Consider the following 15,255-nt stretch of genomic DNA (forward strand, 5'->3'; position numbering starts at 1 on the left):
TGGTCATGTTCAGGGACTTGGCTTGGGGTGGAGAGGCTGAATGTCCTCCCCTCTTCTTTTTCTTCCCCAAAGGACTCCATGCCCTCCTGCTCCTCACTCCTGCCTCCCTGGGGCTCTGGGCATGACCAGTGTCCTCCATCCTTCAGGACCGGCTCTCTGGGTCAGTGTTGGTGTCAAGAGCGAAGTTTTGGGGATCTGTCATCATCCCATGGCTGTGGAGCCAGACAGGGCCATCCCGGGGTGAGGCGGGGCTAGGAGCTAGATTCTGCAAGACACGGAGCACCGGGATATTTCGGCGGGTCCTGAAGGAACAGCTGCCGAGGGGCCACCCCTGTTCCGCGTTGCGGTCAGGCCCAGGGGCTGTCCCAGCAGGGGCCATGGGTTCAAATGCAGAGACACCGCGTGCTCTCTGAGCTTGGGCCAATTCCTCCCCTGGCAACCCCCCGCCCAAACACTTTTTTGAAAACAGCCTTTTCAGGATGAGGTGTGTGCACGCGCTGGGGCACTTGGTGAGCGGCTTCCCGAGGGCCTGGGCATAGATGCCACAGAGAAAAAAGATGCTCTGGTTCAGTGCTGAAAGGGCCATTTTTGCACAAAGGTCAATTCTGAATAATTTTAAAATGTTTAGGGGTTACTTTGTTTTCTATTCAAAATATAAGATGTTTTAAGTACACTTAAGGAAAAATGTTTTCTTACTAACATAGGTTATTTGCTTTACTGAAAAGGAGACTACCAGTAAGGAAATCAGCAAGGCTTTGGGGGCACTAAGTGTCTGTGTCTGGGCATATTTATGAAGGTATGACACAGAAGACAGAAGAGGCCCCTTTATCTCTCTTGAGATGTGTTGCCGGCCATCCTGGGAAGCTTAGTGGGGGGTGCATCGTCCCTTAAGCCAAGAGTTAGTCCTCAGTGATCTAGTTCAATACCGCATTTTGCAGATGGGTAAATCAAGGCCCCAGGAGGGCGAATGACGGCCCAGCTGAAGTTACAGAGTTCCTGCGGAGCCACGGCGGTTAGAGGACCCTGGTACCCTGACCTCCAGCCCAAGCACTCCTGAGGGCACAGGGAGGGCTCCCTGAAGACAGGCAGGTGGCTGCCCCTCTGATTCTCCTTCCCGTCCCCCCTCTGACAGGGCAGCACCTTTACCTGTGACAATGAGGGTGGCGGTGCTGACGGCCTGGCCCAGTGCGTTCTCCGCCACGGCCTTGTACCGGCCGCTGTCCTTGGGGGAGACGCTGGGGATGATGAGGGAGCACACGCCCAGCACGTCGGTGCTGTACACCGCGGGGTTTCCCGCCAGGCTCTGGCCGTCCTTGAACCAGGTGACGTGGGGCCGCGGCCAGCCATGCACGGCACAGCTCATGCAGCACTCACAGCCCTGCGGCAGCAGGTGGGTCCGCAGGCCTACCAGGAACCGGGGCTTCTGGCTCAGGTTGGGCTCCCTGTAGCTTGGACGCCTCACTGGGAACCTGTCTGTGGCAAACACCGGGGCGAGAGAGAGAAGGGTCAGTGAGCAAGGAAGGGAGGGCCGAGGCATGAGTCGGGGTGGCAAGTTCCTGGTGGAACGTAGGCACGTTCTGGGTCCTTCCGCCACATCTTACCAGTTTGGCCCTCACGGCTTGACTCACTTTTTTATCCTTTTCTTAAAAGACATTTTGGATTTTATTTTTTATTTATTCCTTTATTATAAGCTAACACCCACTCACTGTGGACAAACTAGAACGTGTAAGAAAGTCAAAAGGGGAAGGAATAAAAACCAAGCATAATCTCACTGCCTATCAATGACCAGAGCTAACATTTTGGTGTGGAACCTTCCAGACATTTTTGTGTTTTAGAAATATGGAGTCACGCATTCTATTTTATAATCTGCTTTTTCTAGTGATTACTTTGAAGGCCCACCATCTATTTGACTGTAAAGTATGCTTGGTTTTCAGAGAAACATTAACCTCTCTTTGCCGTAGGCCTGCTGCTTATTTGAGACCCCACCCAAAGGCATCCTGGACATGCAGACAACCACAGCCCTCGGCTCTCTCCGGACCCACCCTGAGTCAGGGACACAGAGGACAGCAGTGCAAGTGGGTTGAGCCAGCTGGGGAGGTGGGGGAGGTGGGGAGGTGGGCAGGGTAACGGCTCCTGGCCTCCAGCTGGTGGTGGGGCCAGCAACACGTTGAGCCACACTCGGCCACCTCTGCTGGGGCTGTCCCGGATGCAGCCCGCATCCCCAAGAGCTCACCTCGCTGCCGGGGGATGCACCAGGGCTGGCTGGTGTCTGAGGGCAGGCTGGCCCCCAGCTCGTTCTTGGCCACCACCCGGAAGTGGTACTCGTGGCCAGGGAGCACTCCCAGGAGGGTGAAGTGGTTGGTGTGCACGCGGTCGGCCGCCTGGCGCCAGGACCCGTGCGCTGAGGAGCGCGTCAGCACCTCGTAGTACAGGGGGACAACCCCAGCCTCATCTGGAGAAGGTTCCCACTCGGCCGTCACTGTCCCGGGCACGTTCTCCTGCAGATGGATGGGCCCAGGCGCCTTCGGGCATGCTGCACAAGAGGAAAGGCAGCTGAGTTTGGGGGGGAACCTGGCAGGGCACTCCAGAATGCCCACAGGCTTCTGCATGCCCTCCCCCAGGTCCCCAAGTCTTCTGGGGTCCTGGGGAGTGCAGTCTTCCCATGCAGGCAGCTGGAGCCCCCCAGAGAGAGCTCAGCTGGGGGTCTACAGTTATCTCTAGAGGGTGGAAAGCCTCTCCAACAAGAATCATTTGAATTCACTCTGGCTTGTAAGTAAAATGACACAGGATGTGGACAGTGGAGGGGTTTTCACAAGATCAAGTTGCAGAACCCCCATTGTTAGCTGTTGGTCATTTCTGTATTCCAGAAGCTCCTCCAGGGTGGGCAGGGGCTGTGTGGGAGTCCCAGTGGGGAGGGCAACATTTATCTTGTACGAGGACCACAGACAATCCTTCCAAGGCTCTTTCAAGTGAGGTAATAATGGTGGTGACTGTCTTTGCTCACTGACCGTCACAGACCGGGGAAGGGCTGTGACTTAACTGTCCCTAAGTTCCTGGGGCAGAAGGACAGTGGACCCCCACGCCCCGCCCCACCCCAGACTCTCCCTCTGCCTTTCCTCCTTTCTTTCCTCCAGCTCTTAGGAAGGGCTGGTGGGGTGGTCACCTTGTATACCCAGGCTTGGGAGAGTAGCTGAGACCCATGACCAGGCCAGCTGGAGAGCTCCATGCCTTGGCTTGTGGCAAGCTGGTGTCGGGAGCCCCTGCCCAGGCCGGCCTCACCTGCCACCCTGAGGGAGAAGCGGTAGGCAGCCTCCCCGCCCTGCAGGTTCCTCAGCACCACAGTGTAGAGGCCACTGTCTGAGAAGCTGGCCACAGGAATCAGAAGCTGGGTGAGGCCATCCTTGGTGGAGGTCACATTACTTTTAAGCAAGGGCAAGCCGTCCTTCAGCCAAGTCACCTCAGGCATGGGGACAGCCTGGGAAACGAGAGGAAAGAAAGATAAGGAGGGGACGTTTTGTGGGAGTGATGGCATTGAAGCTGGTCCTAAGGTGTAAGTGGGAAGAAGAGCATTCCCAGAGAAGAAATGTCTGAGCAAAAGCACAGAGTGGGGAGGTGCCTACTTAGGGAGAGGCTGGTTGAGAGGGGTTGATCCAGGGAGGTATGGGAGGGGGTGTGGGATAACGAGGAAGCAGGAAAGGGGGAGTAAGGCAAACCCCCAGCTCCCCGTGAGATCCTCTGGCACTGGTCACACTGGGCATCAGAGTCAAATGGGGATGCTGACCGTAACTTGCCTCACAGGGTTGTTCTGAGGACTGAAGGAGTTAATAATACATGGAAAGCATAGAGAACAGGGCCGAGGAACACTCAGTGTGTGTTAAAAATTTTTGTCACCATCATTGTCCTTATTATGGTCTAATAATGAGTTACATGTAATTTAGAGTTATATCTGGGTTTGAATCAGGCTCGGCCACCTATGAGTTCCCAAACAGATGATGATGAGGATGATGATTTTAACAATAATAACAACAACAACAATTAGTAATAGATACCACAAACTGGGTGCTTGCCATATGCCAGCACTACTTATGTGCTTTCAATGTATTAATTCCTTGAATCCTCAGAAGAATCCTTGGAGATAAGTTACTATCGTCCCCATTTGACAGATGAGGAAGCTGGAACACAGAGAGGTTAAAATATTTGTCGGAGGTCAAACAGCTAGTGAGTAATGATGCTAGAATCTGACCCCACGCAAACTGTGCTTCCAGCCCCCACACTGTACGGCTATCCTATCTATACAGGACAGGTGGTGTTGGTGGGGGATCATCCTGAGTCAAACGCAGTTCATGTGCTTGTACAATACTCAGACTCAGACTCGGGTCATTCTAAAGTCAACAGGGACTATCCATGCTGCAGCCACACTGCATTCCCAGACGAAGTAAGGAGGGAGGTGGAGAAAAGTGGGCCTGGTAGTTTAGAGGTGCAGTAACAGGAGCTACCACTAGAGGGACCTACAGACAAGTGCAGAATGGCCCAGGGGCCAGGTGAGGATTGTGCCTTCAGGGAGGACCCTCTTCCTCACTTCTGGCCTGATTTCCAGCACAAGCCCCGGCCACTGCCTGGGGACCAAAAAGGAGGGGGTGAAAGAGAAGCACAGGGTGGAGTCTGGCTCCCTTGGCCACTCTGGGCTCCCCTCCCCATTCCCTATTAGATATACTCACTTCAAAGGAGACCGGCACACGAATGGTGTCCCCAGCTCTGACCATCAGCGAGTCCCTTGTGCTGGAGTCCATAAGGAACTTGGGACGGACTGGAACACACAAGATGGCTTGTCACCTCCCTCCACTCTTGGGACCCAGCCCCAGGTCTCCAACAAGGCAGAGCAGGAGGGGGATGCCTGGGCCAGACTAGTAGATGCAGAGATCCATGGTGGGGGTTGGGGAGGGGCTCTGAAGGAAATGTAGAGGGAGCTGGGAGGAGAATCCTGGGGGAGGGGCAGCGAGCTGCAGGAGCTGGTGGGGAGATGCTAGCCCGGAAGGAATAGGAGCTGAGAAAGGAAAGCCATCAGGGAGCGGGTTAGGGTTAGGCCAGAACAGAGGACAGGGAAAAAGTCATCCAACTCTTGTTTTGCAGACAAGGTAAACACTGATCTGAGGCAGGAAGTGACAGGCTTGAGACCACATCCAGCTGGGGGCAGAGCCAGGACAAGTTTCCGGGATTCTGGACTCCAGGTGCAGTGTGCTGTTCATTGTACTTGTCTCCCTAACTGTTACTGTGACAACTAGGGCTTGTTGGGATGGCCCAGGTCAGAAGCTTCCAGCGATTATAACCAAGGGAAAAGACAATCCACCTTTGGATAACAGAGAACTGGGTGTCTTCTACTCTGCACATGAACCACGTGTGCCGAGCAGCACTTACACCTTCTTAGGTCGTGCTTGGGAAGCAGCAAAGAATCCTGGAGAGAGCCTGGACTCTGGAGTTAGAGTCACCTGGTTTAATTCCTGGCTCAGCCACATACCAGTGGTGTGACCCAGGGCAAAGCACTTTTGACCTCAGGTTCTTTATCTGTAAATTGGGGGTAAAAACCTTAACATTGTAGGATTTCTATGAGTTGTAATGAGAAAACATTTCCAAATGGGCCTGCCTAGTCCAGTGCCTGGCTCATAACGGGTGCTTGATAAGGGGCACTTTATTAAACTGGGGAAGGGGATCCTGGCTCAGCAAGTGCATGGTTGCTGCTCAGAGGTCCCTCTCAGGAAGGGCCTGCGGGAAGGGGAAGGCGATGGGACTCACCGGCAACTGGCATGACTTGCACTAACGTGTCCAGGGCGGTGGGCTGGCCAAGGCCCCCATCGTTAACTGCTGTCACCCTCACGAAGTAGCTCTCTTGGGGCCGAAGCCCTATGGCTGTGAAGCTGGTGACTGGCACGGTGCCCTCGTGGCAGGGACTCCACTGCAGACTGTCTGAGCCGCGCAGCTCCACCACATATCCCTGGGCTGTGTCCCCATCCTGTGCATCCGGCTGCGCCCAGCTCAAGGTGATGCTGGTGTGCGACGTGTCTATGACTTGGAGGTCCCGCACGGGCCCAGGGGGTCCTGGCCAGGCACCGTGGGAAGGTCAGGAATGGCATCACCCTCTCTTGAGGGAGGCCACTCCATGTGGATATTCATTAGTCTTCCTGTGGGAGGCTGGGAATTTCTTCACCCACCTGTCAACCCACTTTCCCAAACTACCCTGCTGTAATTCCTGAAATCTGGCGTCTTAGTTGGTGACTTCCTGGGCTTCAAATGCCCGAAGACTAGAATTCTATGTCTTTTGATTCTGAGCTCTAAGTTAGTCAAGACTGCCTTTGGGGCACTCAGTCCATACTTACTCTTCTCCTGTTAGGTGGGAAGGAAAATAATACAGGCCCTACCCACCCACAAGGGTTTTGGAGCAAAGGTGTGATGTGTGTGAAGGGCTTTATACATTGCAGAGCAGTCTCCCAAAGCTGGTTGCACAGTGGAATCTTGTGCGGAGCCTTAAAGACACTGGTTCCTAGATCCCATCCCCAGAGATGTGGATTTCATTAGTCTGGGGTGCAGCCCAGGCAGCACGAGTCTTAAGAGCTGCCCAGGTGTTTCTAAATCGGGGCTAGGATAGTGTTTCTCAAACTTTAATTTGTTTATAAACCACCGGGGGATTTGGTTAAGCCTTCAGATCCTAATACAGAAGGGCCTGGGTGAGGCCTGAGATTCTGCATTCCTAACAGGCCCCCAGGTAATGCTGCCAGTCCGAGGATCATGCTCAGTAGCGAGGGCCTAGGAACGGTCATGACTGGGGCGGCTATCGTAGGACACCCTTTATGCTACTTGCTGTCTCCACTCTCTACCAGTGATGAGAGAGAGAGAGAGGCTGATAAACTAGGATGGGCTTGGTCCACTTGCAAGGAATAAAATGCATGTGTCCCCTTTCCCCTCCCCGTTGCACACTCTGCCCTTTCTAGGACTAACCCTTAGGTGCCACTCGATCCATTAAACTTGTACGATGTTCTATTTTTGCTAGATTCAGTCCAACAGCCCAGACCCGTACACTGCACCAGGCCCTGTAGGGATACAAAGGTGCTCTCAAGGTGACCACATGGCCAGTCCAGCAAGTGCCAGAAACGTGCTGCCCCCCTTGGTGGCTTGTCACCAGCAGGCTCATAAGGGCTCGTGAGATAAGAGGCTCAGGAGGGGCATACAGAGCAGCATTTCCTAAGCCGTATGCCTTGGAATGAGGTTTTTGATGGCTGTTTTGTGGAAAAGGCATTCTCTACCCAAATTTGGGAAATTTGGCTCAAAGTAGGACAGGTCCCTTTCCTGTAGGACTTGGAAATCTCATAGGCTAGGTGTTAGAAACATCTTTGATCACAGATCTTTTTGGCTGTTTGTGTTGTTCTCAACACGTCCACTGACATCTCTCTGTGCCTGGATGTCTGAAATCACAGAGAGGAAAATGCTGTTCTACACCAGAAGCAGAGGCCAGGATTTATTTACCTAGTTCCTGGCACAATGTTAGCCATTGTGATGAAGATGCTCAGCAAAGATCTGCTGGATAGTAAATGGTGAGGTTCCACGGCGACCTCCCACCTGCCCCACGGCAATGACAAGCTCTCACTGGGGTGGGTGGATGGTTGTAAGATGGGAGCAGGTGGGCCAGCTCGAGGACTGACCTACCCAGAGGCTGAAGAGTGAGTAAAGTGACCCCACTGCCTGACCTCTAGGCCTGTTTGATCTCAATTCCCCAGGCCCCTAAAATATGCCTTACCCCAGAGGCCCTTCGACCTGTGTCTCCCAGCCTTCCTGACCATGTCCTTCAGGGCTGGCCCTGACCTTCCTACAGCCCCTGTCCTGTCCCACGGGCCCCAGAGCTATCCCCTACTCATCACCACCGCCACCCCCAACCTGGGTTGGTGCTCTACTTACTCATGGGGTCCCGAGCAAAGACGGCATCCGATGGGGGCCCAGGCTCTCCGGGACCAGAGGGAGACACAGCCGTGACCCGAAATTCATACTGACAGCCCTGCCACACATCTGCCACGGTCCACCTCCTCTCTGTGAAAAGCCCACCCCTCGTTTGTCCCCCTGTGACAGGACCAGGCAATGGGCACACAGATGGCCTGGTGCCTCCAAGCTCTGGAAAAGACCAAGCCTAGGGACCTAAAACATTCCTCCTCTCCAGCCAGCCAGCTCGGGGTGACTTGGGTGTCTCCAAGGTAAAAACAGCACTGCTCAGGGTGTGAGAGGCCCCAGTCCCTGTCTGGTTCTGGCACTAACTTGCTGGGTGGTCTTGGACAAGTGCCTTAATCTCTCTGGTTCTCTCTGCCTTAAAGACTTCTAAAAGTTGCTATAAATTTATATAGATTTATAAATAAAACAGAATGACTAGATAGTGAAGTTGGAAGAATGCCCTTAGTTCACCACCCTCTTTCCAGAGATGAGGATCCTGAGGTCCTGAGTGGCACAGCCCTGGCTAGGAACCCGGTCTCCTGACAACCCGCTCGGGGCTTGGAACCTGTTCTTTCTTCTGCAAATGTTGGATTGGAGTTTCTGAGTTCTTTCTTTTTTTTTTTTTTTAAAGATTTTATTTATTTATTTGAGACAGAGAGAATGAGAGACAGAGAGCATGAAAGGGAGGAGGGTCAAAGGGAGAAGCAGACTCCCTGCCGAGCAGGGAGCCCGATGCGGGACTCGACCCCGGGACTCCAGGATCATGACCCGAGCCGAAGGCAGTCGCCCAACCAACTGAGCCACCCAGGCGCCCTCTGAGTTCTTTCTGATTTTGGAAAGCAGTTTCCTGGAAATTGTAGGGAAGTTAGTAGGACAGGGGACACGTCTCCTCATCTCATGGATGAGAAAGGTAAGATCCAGAGAAAAGAATGCACTGCCTGAAGTCAAGGCCAGAAGGAGAGGGGTCAGGGCTAGCTGCTCCATCTCTGGCTTCCATCCCGAGACTTCTGTTAAGCCAGGGTTTCCTAACCTTGTCCCTACTGGCATTTATGGCCAGATCATTCTTTGTTTGGGGACATGGGCATGGGACAGGGGCATGACCTTGTGAATTCCAGGATGTTTAGCAGCTTTTTCACACTAGATGCTACTCCCCACCTTCCTGCACTTCAGTTATGACAACCCAAAATTGCCAGACAATTGCCAAATGTCCCCAGGGGGTGAAACTGCCCCACGTGAGACCCACTGTCCTAAAGGGATCTGGCAAGATGGTGCCACAGGACCCTGGAGCCAGGAGGTCCTCTAGGGAAACTTTGGAGGCCAGGATAATGTGAAGCATCCATTCAGGCGCACTCACCAGGCACAGGCTGGGCATTCACTGCTGTCCAGGTGTTGCTCCCCTTCTTGCGCTTCTCGATCAGGTAGCCCAGGATGTGGGCACTGCCAGGGCCCCGAGGTGCCGTCCACATCAGCGTGATGCCCTGGCTGGAGGCCGACTGGATGGCTGGGCTTGAAGGGGGCCCAGGGAGAGCTGGGGGGCAGAGAAGGTGCAGGTCAGCCAGAGGCCGAGGAAAGATGCCAGCTCACAGCAAGGTCCTAGGGGACGGGGAGTGGGGCATCTGGGAGTGGGTCACACTCTATTCTTTCCTAGGGAATGTCAGGGGGGCTGAGCCAGCCTTCCCCTGGACACTGTTCTGGCTCCGGCCTAGGAGCCTAGAGGCAGCCCTGAGGCCCCTCAGCCTTAAGTCCCCTGATAGATGCTCCAGAGGGAGGGCATCTGATGGAGGATGGTGCCTGCCCCACCCAGCTTCCTGAGAAAGTGGGCTCTGCTTGTCTACCCCTACTCCCAGAGAGCCACCGCTGAGAGAAGACCCCACAAACCTTGTTTCCTGATGGCCTGCCAAATCCCAAATGAAGCTGATGTAAGGAGTCTCCACAGTGCTCTACAAGGGCCCCAAGACACCCCTGCCCCCTGCCACGTCCCTCAGTGCCTGGGGCAGCCCCGCCCACCCTCTGGGCACGGTGGAGAGCCCAGAATGCTAGGGCCCAGTCCATCCTCTTACCTTCAGGAGCCACCAGCACCTCTGTGGACTCCAGGGCCTCCCCAGCCCCCTCAGAGGTCACAGCCCGCACTCGGAAGGTGTATTTCCTGCCCTGCTCCACGTGGGCATCGGTGAAGGCCGTGCTGTCTGCGGGGGGCTCGCCCACCTTCAGCCAAGTGCTCCGGCCAGCTTGCCGCCGCTCCACCACGTAGTGCTCCACGGCCCGGCCCCCGCTGTCCTTTGGGGGCCGCCAGTGGAGGCAGACCCCAGCCCCCTGGCGATCCTGTACCTCCAGGGGACCTTGTGGGGGCTGGGGCTTGTCTGGGGTCCCACCGAGAGGAGCAGGAAGAGAAGAGGGGGTCAAAGGAGCTGGAGGGGAGTGGTGCTAGGCGTCCCCCCTCATCAGCGGATAAGTTTGCCATGGGGTAGAATATCCAGAGAGCCTTGGACATTACCTGGAAGTGTCCCCGGTCTCCACCCCCCAACACACACATACACCCCACAGAGGTGACCCGGAATGCGCCACTGTGGCTGGTACAGGCAGTCCTAACTTGCTGGCACCGCTCAAGGCTGGGGGCCACCATCCCGTCCCAGAAACGCCCCCCTCCCCCGGGCCCAGTGCCTTAGCTCCCAGAGAAGCACCACCAGCGGGAGCCCAGCCCTGTCTTTATCTAAACTGCTGCTTCCTAACCAGTCTGAGGAGGGGAGCAAGAACAAGGTGGAGTAGGTTTGGATCTTAAACAGCATGCAAATGAGGATCGGAGCAGGGCGGCACACTCTGGGCCTGCTCCTGCCGGCAGGGAGATCCCAGAACCCCGGGACCCTTGGGCCTTGGCTGGGGAGAAGCTGGGACTGGCACCTATAACTTGCAGGGTGAGCTCAGCCTGCACAGAGCCGCCCTCGCTCCTCAGTGTCACGCTGTCCCGGCCACCATCCTTCCTGCCAGCGCTAGGGAGGCACAGCCGAGTGAAGCCGTCCCCCAGGGCCACCTGTGCCCCCCGGGGGCTGCTGCTGCCCACCACTTTGGCTCCGTCCTTTTTCCAGGCAGTCTGAACTGGGAGGTGGCTCTGGAAGGGGATCTTCACTGTCACCGGCTTCCCAGCCTTGACCACCAGCGGCTCTCTCAGTTTCTCTGTGACACCAGGAGCAATGACGGGCCGATCTAGAGATATAACAGGGCCAGGGAGTCAAAGGCAGCCAGGGCACTGTGCACCGGGGCAGTGGGGAAAGAAGGACCCGGAGTGGGAAGTGTAGGCTGAGAGTAAAGACCACCCCCCAGGAGAACTACCAAGGGGATGAATGCGCTTCATCTGCAGCAGGAGGGACCAGGGCTAGACCTCCCCAAGGACTTCCTGACAAAGAACAGGGAGGATGTGGTTCTCAGACTGAGGATGAGATTAGGCACTGGCGGCAGACTAGCCACACAGTCAGGGGTTTAGAGGTGGAGCACAGCACCTGCTGCAGAGAGCCTGCCGAGCAGGGAAGGGCGGGCTGACCCTCACCGTGGACACTCAGGGTGGCCTCGCTCCGCTGGTTGCCGGCTACAAAGGTGTACCTCCCAGCCTGGGTCCCTTGCACATGGGCAATGAGGAGACTGTGCACGAGACCGTCTTGCTCAAAGACGACTCCATCCTGGGTGCTGAGCTGCAAACAAGGGCCACGGAGGAGCCCTGTCATCCCCACCCCTGCTCAGCTCCTCCAGGTGGTGGGGGGGCAGGGGTGGGGGGAAGCAGGGCCCCTTACTAATGCAATGTAGGGACTGTCATAAGAGCAGGGTCAATGGAATGCTTGTGACGCCCCAGGATGCCCCAGGCGTGTGCTAGTGCTCTCCATACTCAGTACCTCATTTAATGTTGCAACGACCTTATGAAGTCAGTACTGTTACTGGTCCCATTTTATAGGTGCAACCAGAGGTAAGGGGCAGAGCTGGGATCTGAAGCCGGGCTAGCTGACGCCAAGGCCCGTGCTCTGAACCCCCGTGACATCCATTCTCCTGGGAGGACAGCCGTGGTGGAGGACAGAAGGGCTGTTCAGAGAGAGGAGAGGTCCCGTCTGGTTGGGCTGAGGGGGCGTTTGTACCATGCCTTGAAGGACAGCAGAATTCAACAGGCGCTGGGACAGGACAGGCATTTTGGATGAGGAAGAGGCATTTGGGAGAGGAAGGGGTATGTCCGGGGGGGGGGGGGAGCGAAGAGGATACACACCCACCTAAAAACCCAGTTTTATTTAAAAATACCAACATGCTGGTTATTTAGACTTCTCCCAGGGTAGGTGCTTTAGTAAAATGAAGAATGAAAAATCTTGGGGCGCCTAGGTGGCTCAGTTGGTTAAGCATCTGCCTTTGGCTCAGGTCCTGATCCCAGGGTCCTGGGATCGAACATGACATCGGGCTCCCTGCTCAGTAGGGAGTCTGCTTCTCCCTCCACCCCTCCCCCCCCCCCCCCCCCGCTTGTGCTCTCTCTCAAATAAATAAAATCTTAAAAAAAGAATGAAAAATCTTTCTTGCAAAGCCCCTACCTTCTACTCTTCATTGCTTCACCCCCCCATCCACACCCCTCCCCCCACCCATAAACTGGTCGGTAAAGCATGGGGGGCAGTACCTTGACTCCATCTTTAAACCAGGCACCCGGGCCCAGGTCGTGGGTGAGGGTACAGGAGAGCATGGCATCCTCTCCCTGCTGCACTTCCGTGTCAGCCAGGCCCTGGGAGAAGTGGCCCTGGGGGCCTGGATAGACACAGAGGAGTCTGGGGGCTGGTCATCCAGGGATTTCCCCCAAGGTCCAGCCTCCCAGACCGTGGTCTACACTGAGCTCTGGGAGGCCACCATGTCCCGCCAACTGGGCTGAGGCCGTGCCAGCAAAACTAAACTGGTTTTGCTAGGCTGGTATAGGGGACCTGGGGTACAAGGTGGATGAAGGGCTCCCCTTGAGTGACAAAGACGGGAAGTCTGAGTAACCCACAGAGAGATTTCAACAGCTCCAGTTCTTTGGACATAGGGTGTTAAGACAGAGACCCAGAAACCTCTGAGCCCCATGTGGCCTGGAGCCCACCTCCACAAGGAGGAAGAGGTTGATTCCTAGATGGGAAGAGATCCCTGAAAATGCGGGGGCACTGGCAGGGACAAACTCCTGGGGCTAGAGGCAGAATTGAGACGGACCCAGTCATCCCCGTTCCCCTTGGCTCTACCCCACCGGAGCCATTTCCCTGAGAAATACCTACCTTGGGCCTCCTTGGAGAAACCGCCAGTGCCAGGCTTGTATCTGGATCTGGGACTCTGGGTGGCATCCCTCCCGTGGCTGTAGATGTCTGACCTGCCCTCCAGGCCACCTCTCCAGCTGCCAAGGTGACTCGGGGGCTCCCAGCTCTGGTCTTCGTGCAGAGTCACCCCTCGGCTCTCTTTGTCCTCTCCTCCCAGTGGCTGCCCTGAGCCTCTGGCCTCATCTGCTCCCCTTCTCTTTGCTGTTCCAGGCTCCACCCCTGACTGTCTTTGAGACCTGCTCCTGAGCTGGCCAGGCCTTCTGTCTGACCCTCCAGACTCTTCTGCTCCCCATCCCTCATACTCCTTTAGGGCCCCTGGACCTTGGGCTTTGTCATTCTCAGCCCCCAGGGAGCCCTGATACCCCAGGGACCCTCTTTCTCCTCTTTGTCCTTTGTCTAGCTGAAAGCCCAGGCCCTGGATGCCCCCAGATCTGTCCATAGAGTCTTTTCTGACCAATGGACCATCTAGACCATTCCAGGCTCCCTGAGGCCCTAAATCCCCAGGGTTTTGGGTGAGGCCATTCTCTCTATCAGTGGAATTCCCCTTATCCAAGATGCCTGAGTCCCCTGAGCTGGTAGACTTGCCCCTTTCAGGACCTGAACCTTTGCTATCCAGGAGCCATGGATCTTGACACCCACCAGACCCTCCTTGGCCTAGAGCACCCCTCCTGCCCCTGGAGCCCTCTGGCCCTTCATGGGTCCCCCTGAAAGTGGCATCTTTGTCTTGCAGAGATCTGGAAGCTCTGGAGCCTGGGGACTGATTCCCAGTACCTATGCTTCCTTGGCCAAACCCCTGGTCTTCCCTTCCTGGGACCCCAGTGTGGCTTACCCCTTGTCCATCAGCAGAACTTGACGTTGATTCGCCCCTTTCCCCAGGCATCCGGCTGTTGTCCAGAACCTGGCCTGTGCCCGCTGAGTGCCCGCATGTTGCTCCCATCCTTCTGCCTCCCAGCGGTGAGTCCCCACCTGCCTGAGGTGCCAGTCCTCCCAGGCCAGCTGCTCTACCCCTATCTGCTGTCCCTGGCCCTGCTTTCCAGAAGTCCTGCTCATGTCCAGATCCCAGAGCAGCTGCCCCTGCCCAGGTCTCGCTCTCCACTGCCCCCTGACCATCAAGAAACCCAGAAGCCCTCATACCCCCTGCTTGGTCTGCAGACCTGCCCTCCCTACTGGGAGCCTCTCTGTTCCCAGGAGATCCTGGGTTCCTAGCAGCATCTTGCCACTCTCTGACACCTGATTTTCCCGTAGAGCCAAAGGCTCCCAGCACCTCAGGAACCCCTGAGGTTCCAGAGCCCCCGAGATCATTCTTGGAGCCTTGCCCGTCTGAAAGAATCCGTGGCTCACCTTGAATCCCCTGCATCTCTGGGCCCCACGGGCCGTCCCTGCATGCTGTGCCATCTGCAGTGCCTGGCATTCCAGCCATCCTAAAACCCACTCCAGGACATGCTCCTTTCACGAACCCCATTCCTCTGCCCCTCTCTGAACCATCCTTGGAGCTTGTGCTACCCTCAGACCTCTTTGATGCCGTCCAGTATCTTGACCCATGCTCTACGGCTTCTTGGCTGCTGGGTCCACCTTCATATCCCACTCCAGCCTGTGTGTCTGTTACTCTGAACTTCCCTGAACCATCTCCGTAGCCCACCTCACCTTCTGACCCCATTTCTGCAGATCCTCCTGAGCCTCCCCTATAATCTGACTCACTTCCTGACCTCAGTCCCCTAGCACCCCCCAAACCATCCCTATAGCCTGCTTCATCCCCTGACCCAATTCTCCCAGGCCTCCCCAAACCATCCTTATAACCTGCCTCTCCCCCTGATCCAATTCTCCCAGAACCTCCCAAACCATCCTTATAAACTGTGTCACCCTTTGACCCAATTCTCTCAGACTCCCCCAAGCCATCCCCATAACCTGCCTCACCCCCCACCCCCATTCTCCCAGAACCCCCAAAGCCAACCCCATAACCTGCTTCACCCCCTGATCCAATTCTCCCAGA

The 15,255-nt window shown here is 55.9% G+C and overlaps 1 protein-coding gene across 1 annotated transcript in view; it reads right to left on the reverse strand.

Moving 5' to 3' along the window:
• Positions 1–251: 251 nt before the first annotated feature.
• IGFN1 (immunoglobulin like and fibronectin type III domain containing 1) overlaps positions 252–15,255 on the reverse strand; it is a 28,677-nt gene continuing 13,673 nt past the window's right edge. The window contains exons 12-24 of the mRNA XM_044916056.1: positions 13,227–13,340; positions 12,608–12,732; positions 11,510–11,651; positions 10,867–11,169; positions 10,029–10,328; positions 9,323–9,496; positions 7,945–8,073; positions 5,791–6,093; positions 4,719–4,807; positions 3,280–3,475; positions 2,234–2,533; positions 1,147–1,473; positions 252–265 (exon numbers count right to left, since the gene is read on the reverse strand). Coding sequence (XP_044771991.1) covers positions 252–265; positions 1,147–1,473; positions 2,234–2,533; positions 3,280–3,475; positions 4,719–4,807; positions 5,791–6,093; positions 7,945–8,073; positions 9,323–9,496; positions 10,029–10,328; positions 10,867–11,169; positions 11,510–11,651; positions 12,608–12,732; positions 13,227–13,340 — 2,516 coding nt within the window. The remainder of the gene's footprint in view (positions 266–1,146; positions 1,474–2,233; positions 2,534–3,279; positions 3,476–4,718; positions 4,808–5,790; positions 6,094–7,944; positions 8,074–9,322; positions 9,497–10,028; positions 10,329–10,866; positions 11,170–11,509; positions 11,652–12,607; positions 12,733–13,226; positions 13,341–15,255) is intronic.

The sequence above is a fragment of the Neomonachus schauinslandi genome, chromosome 6, assembly GCF_002201575.2.
Source record: "Neomonachus schauinslandi chromosome 6, ASM220157v2, whole genome shotgun sequence".
In the NCBI taxonomy this organism is placed as follows: Eukaryota; Metazoa; Chordata; class Mammalia; order Carnivora; family Phocidae; genus Neomonachus; species Neomonachus schauinslandi.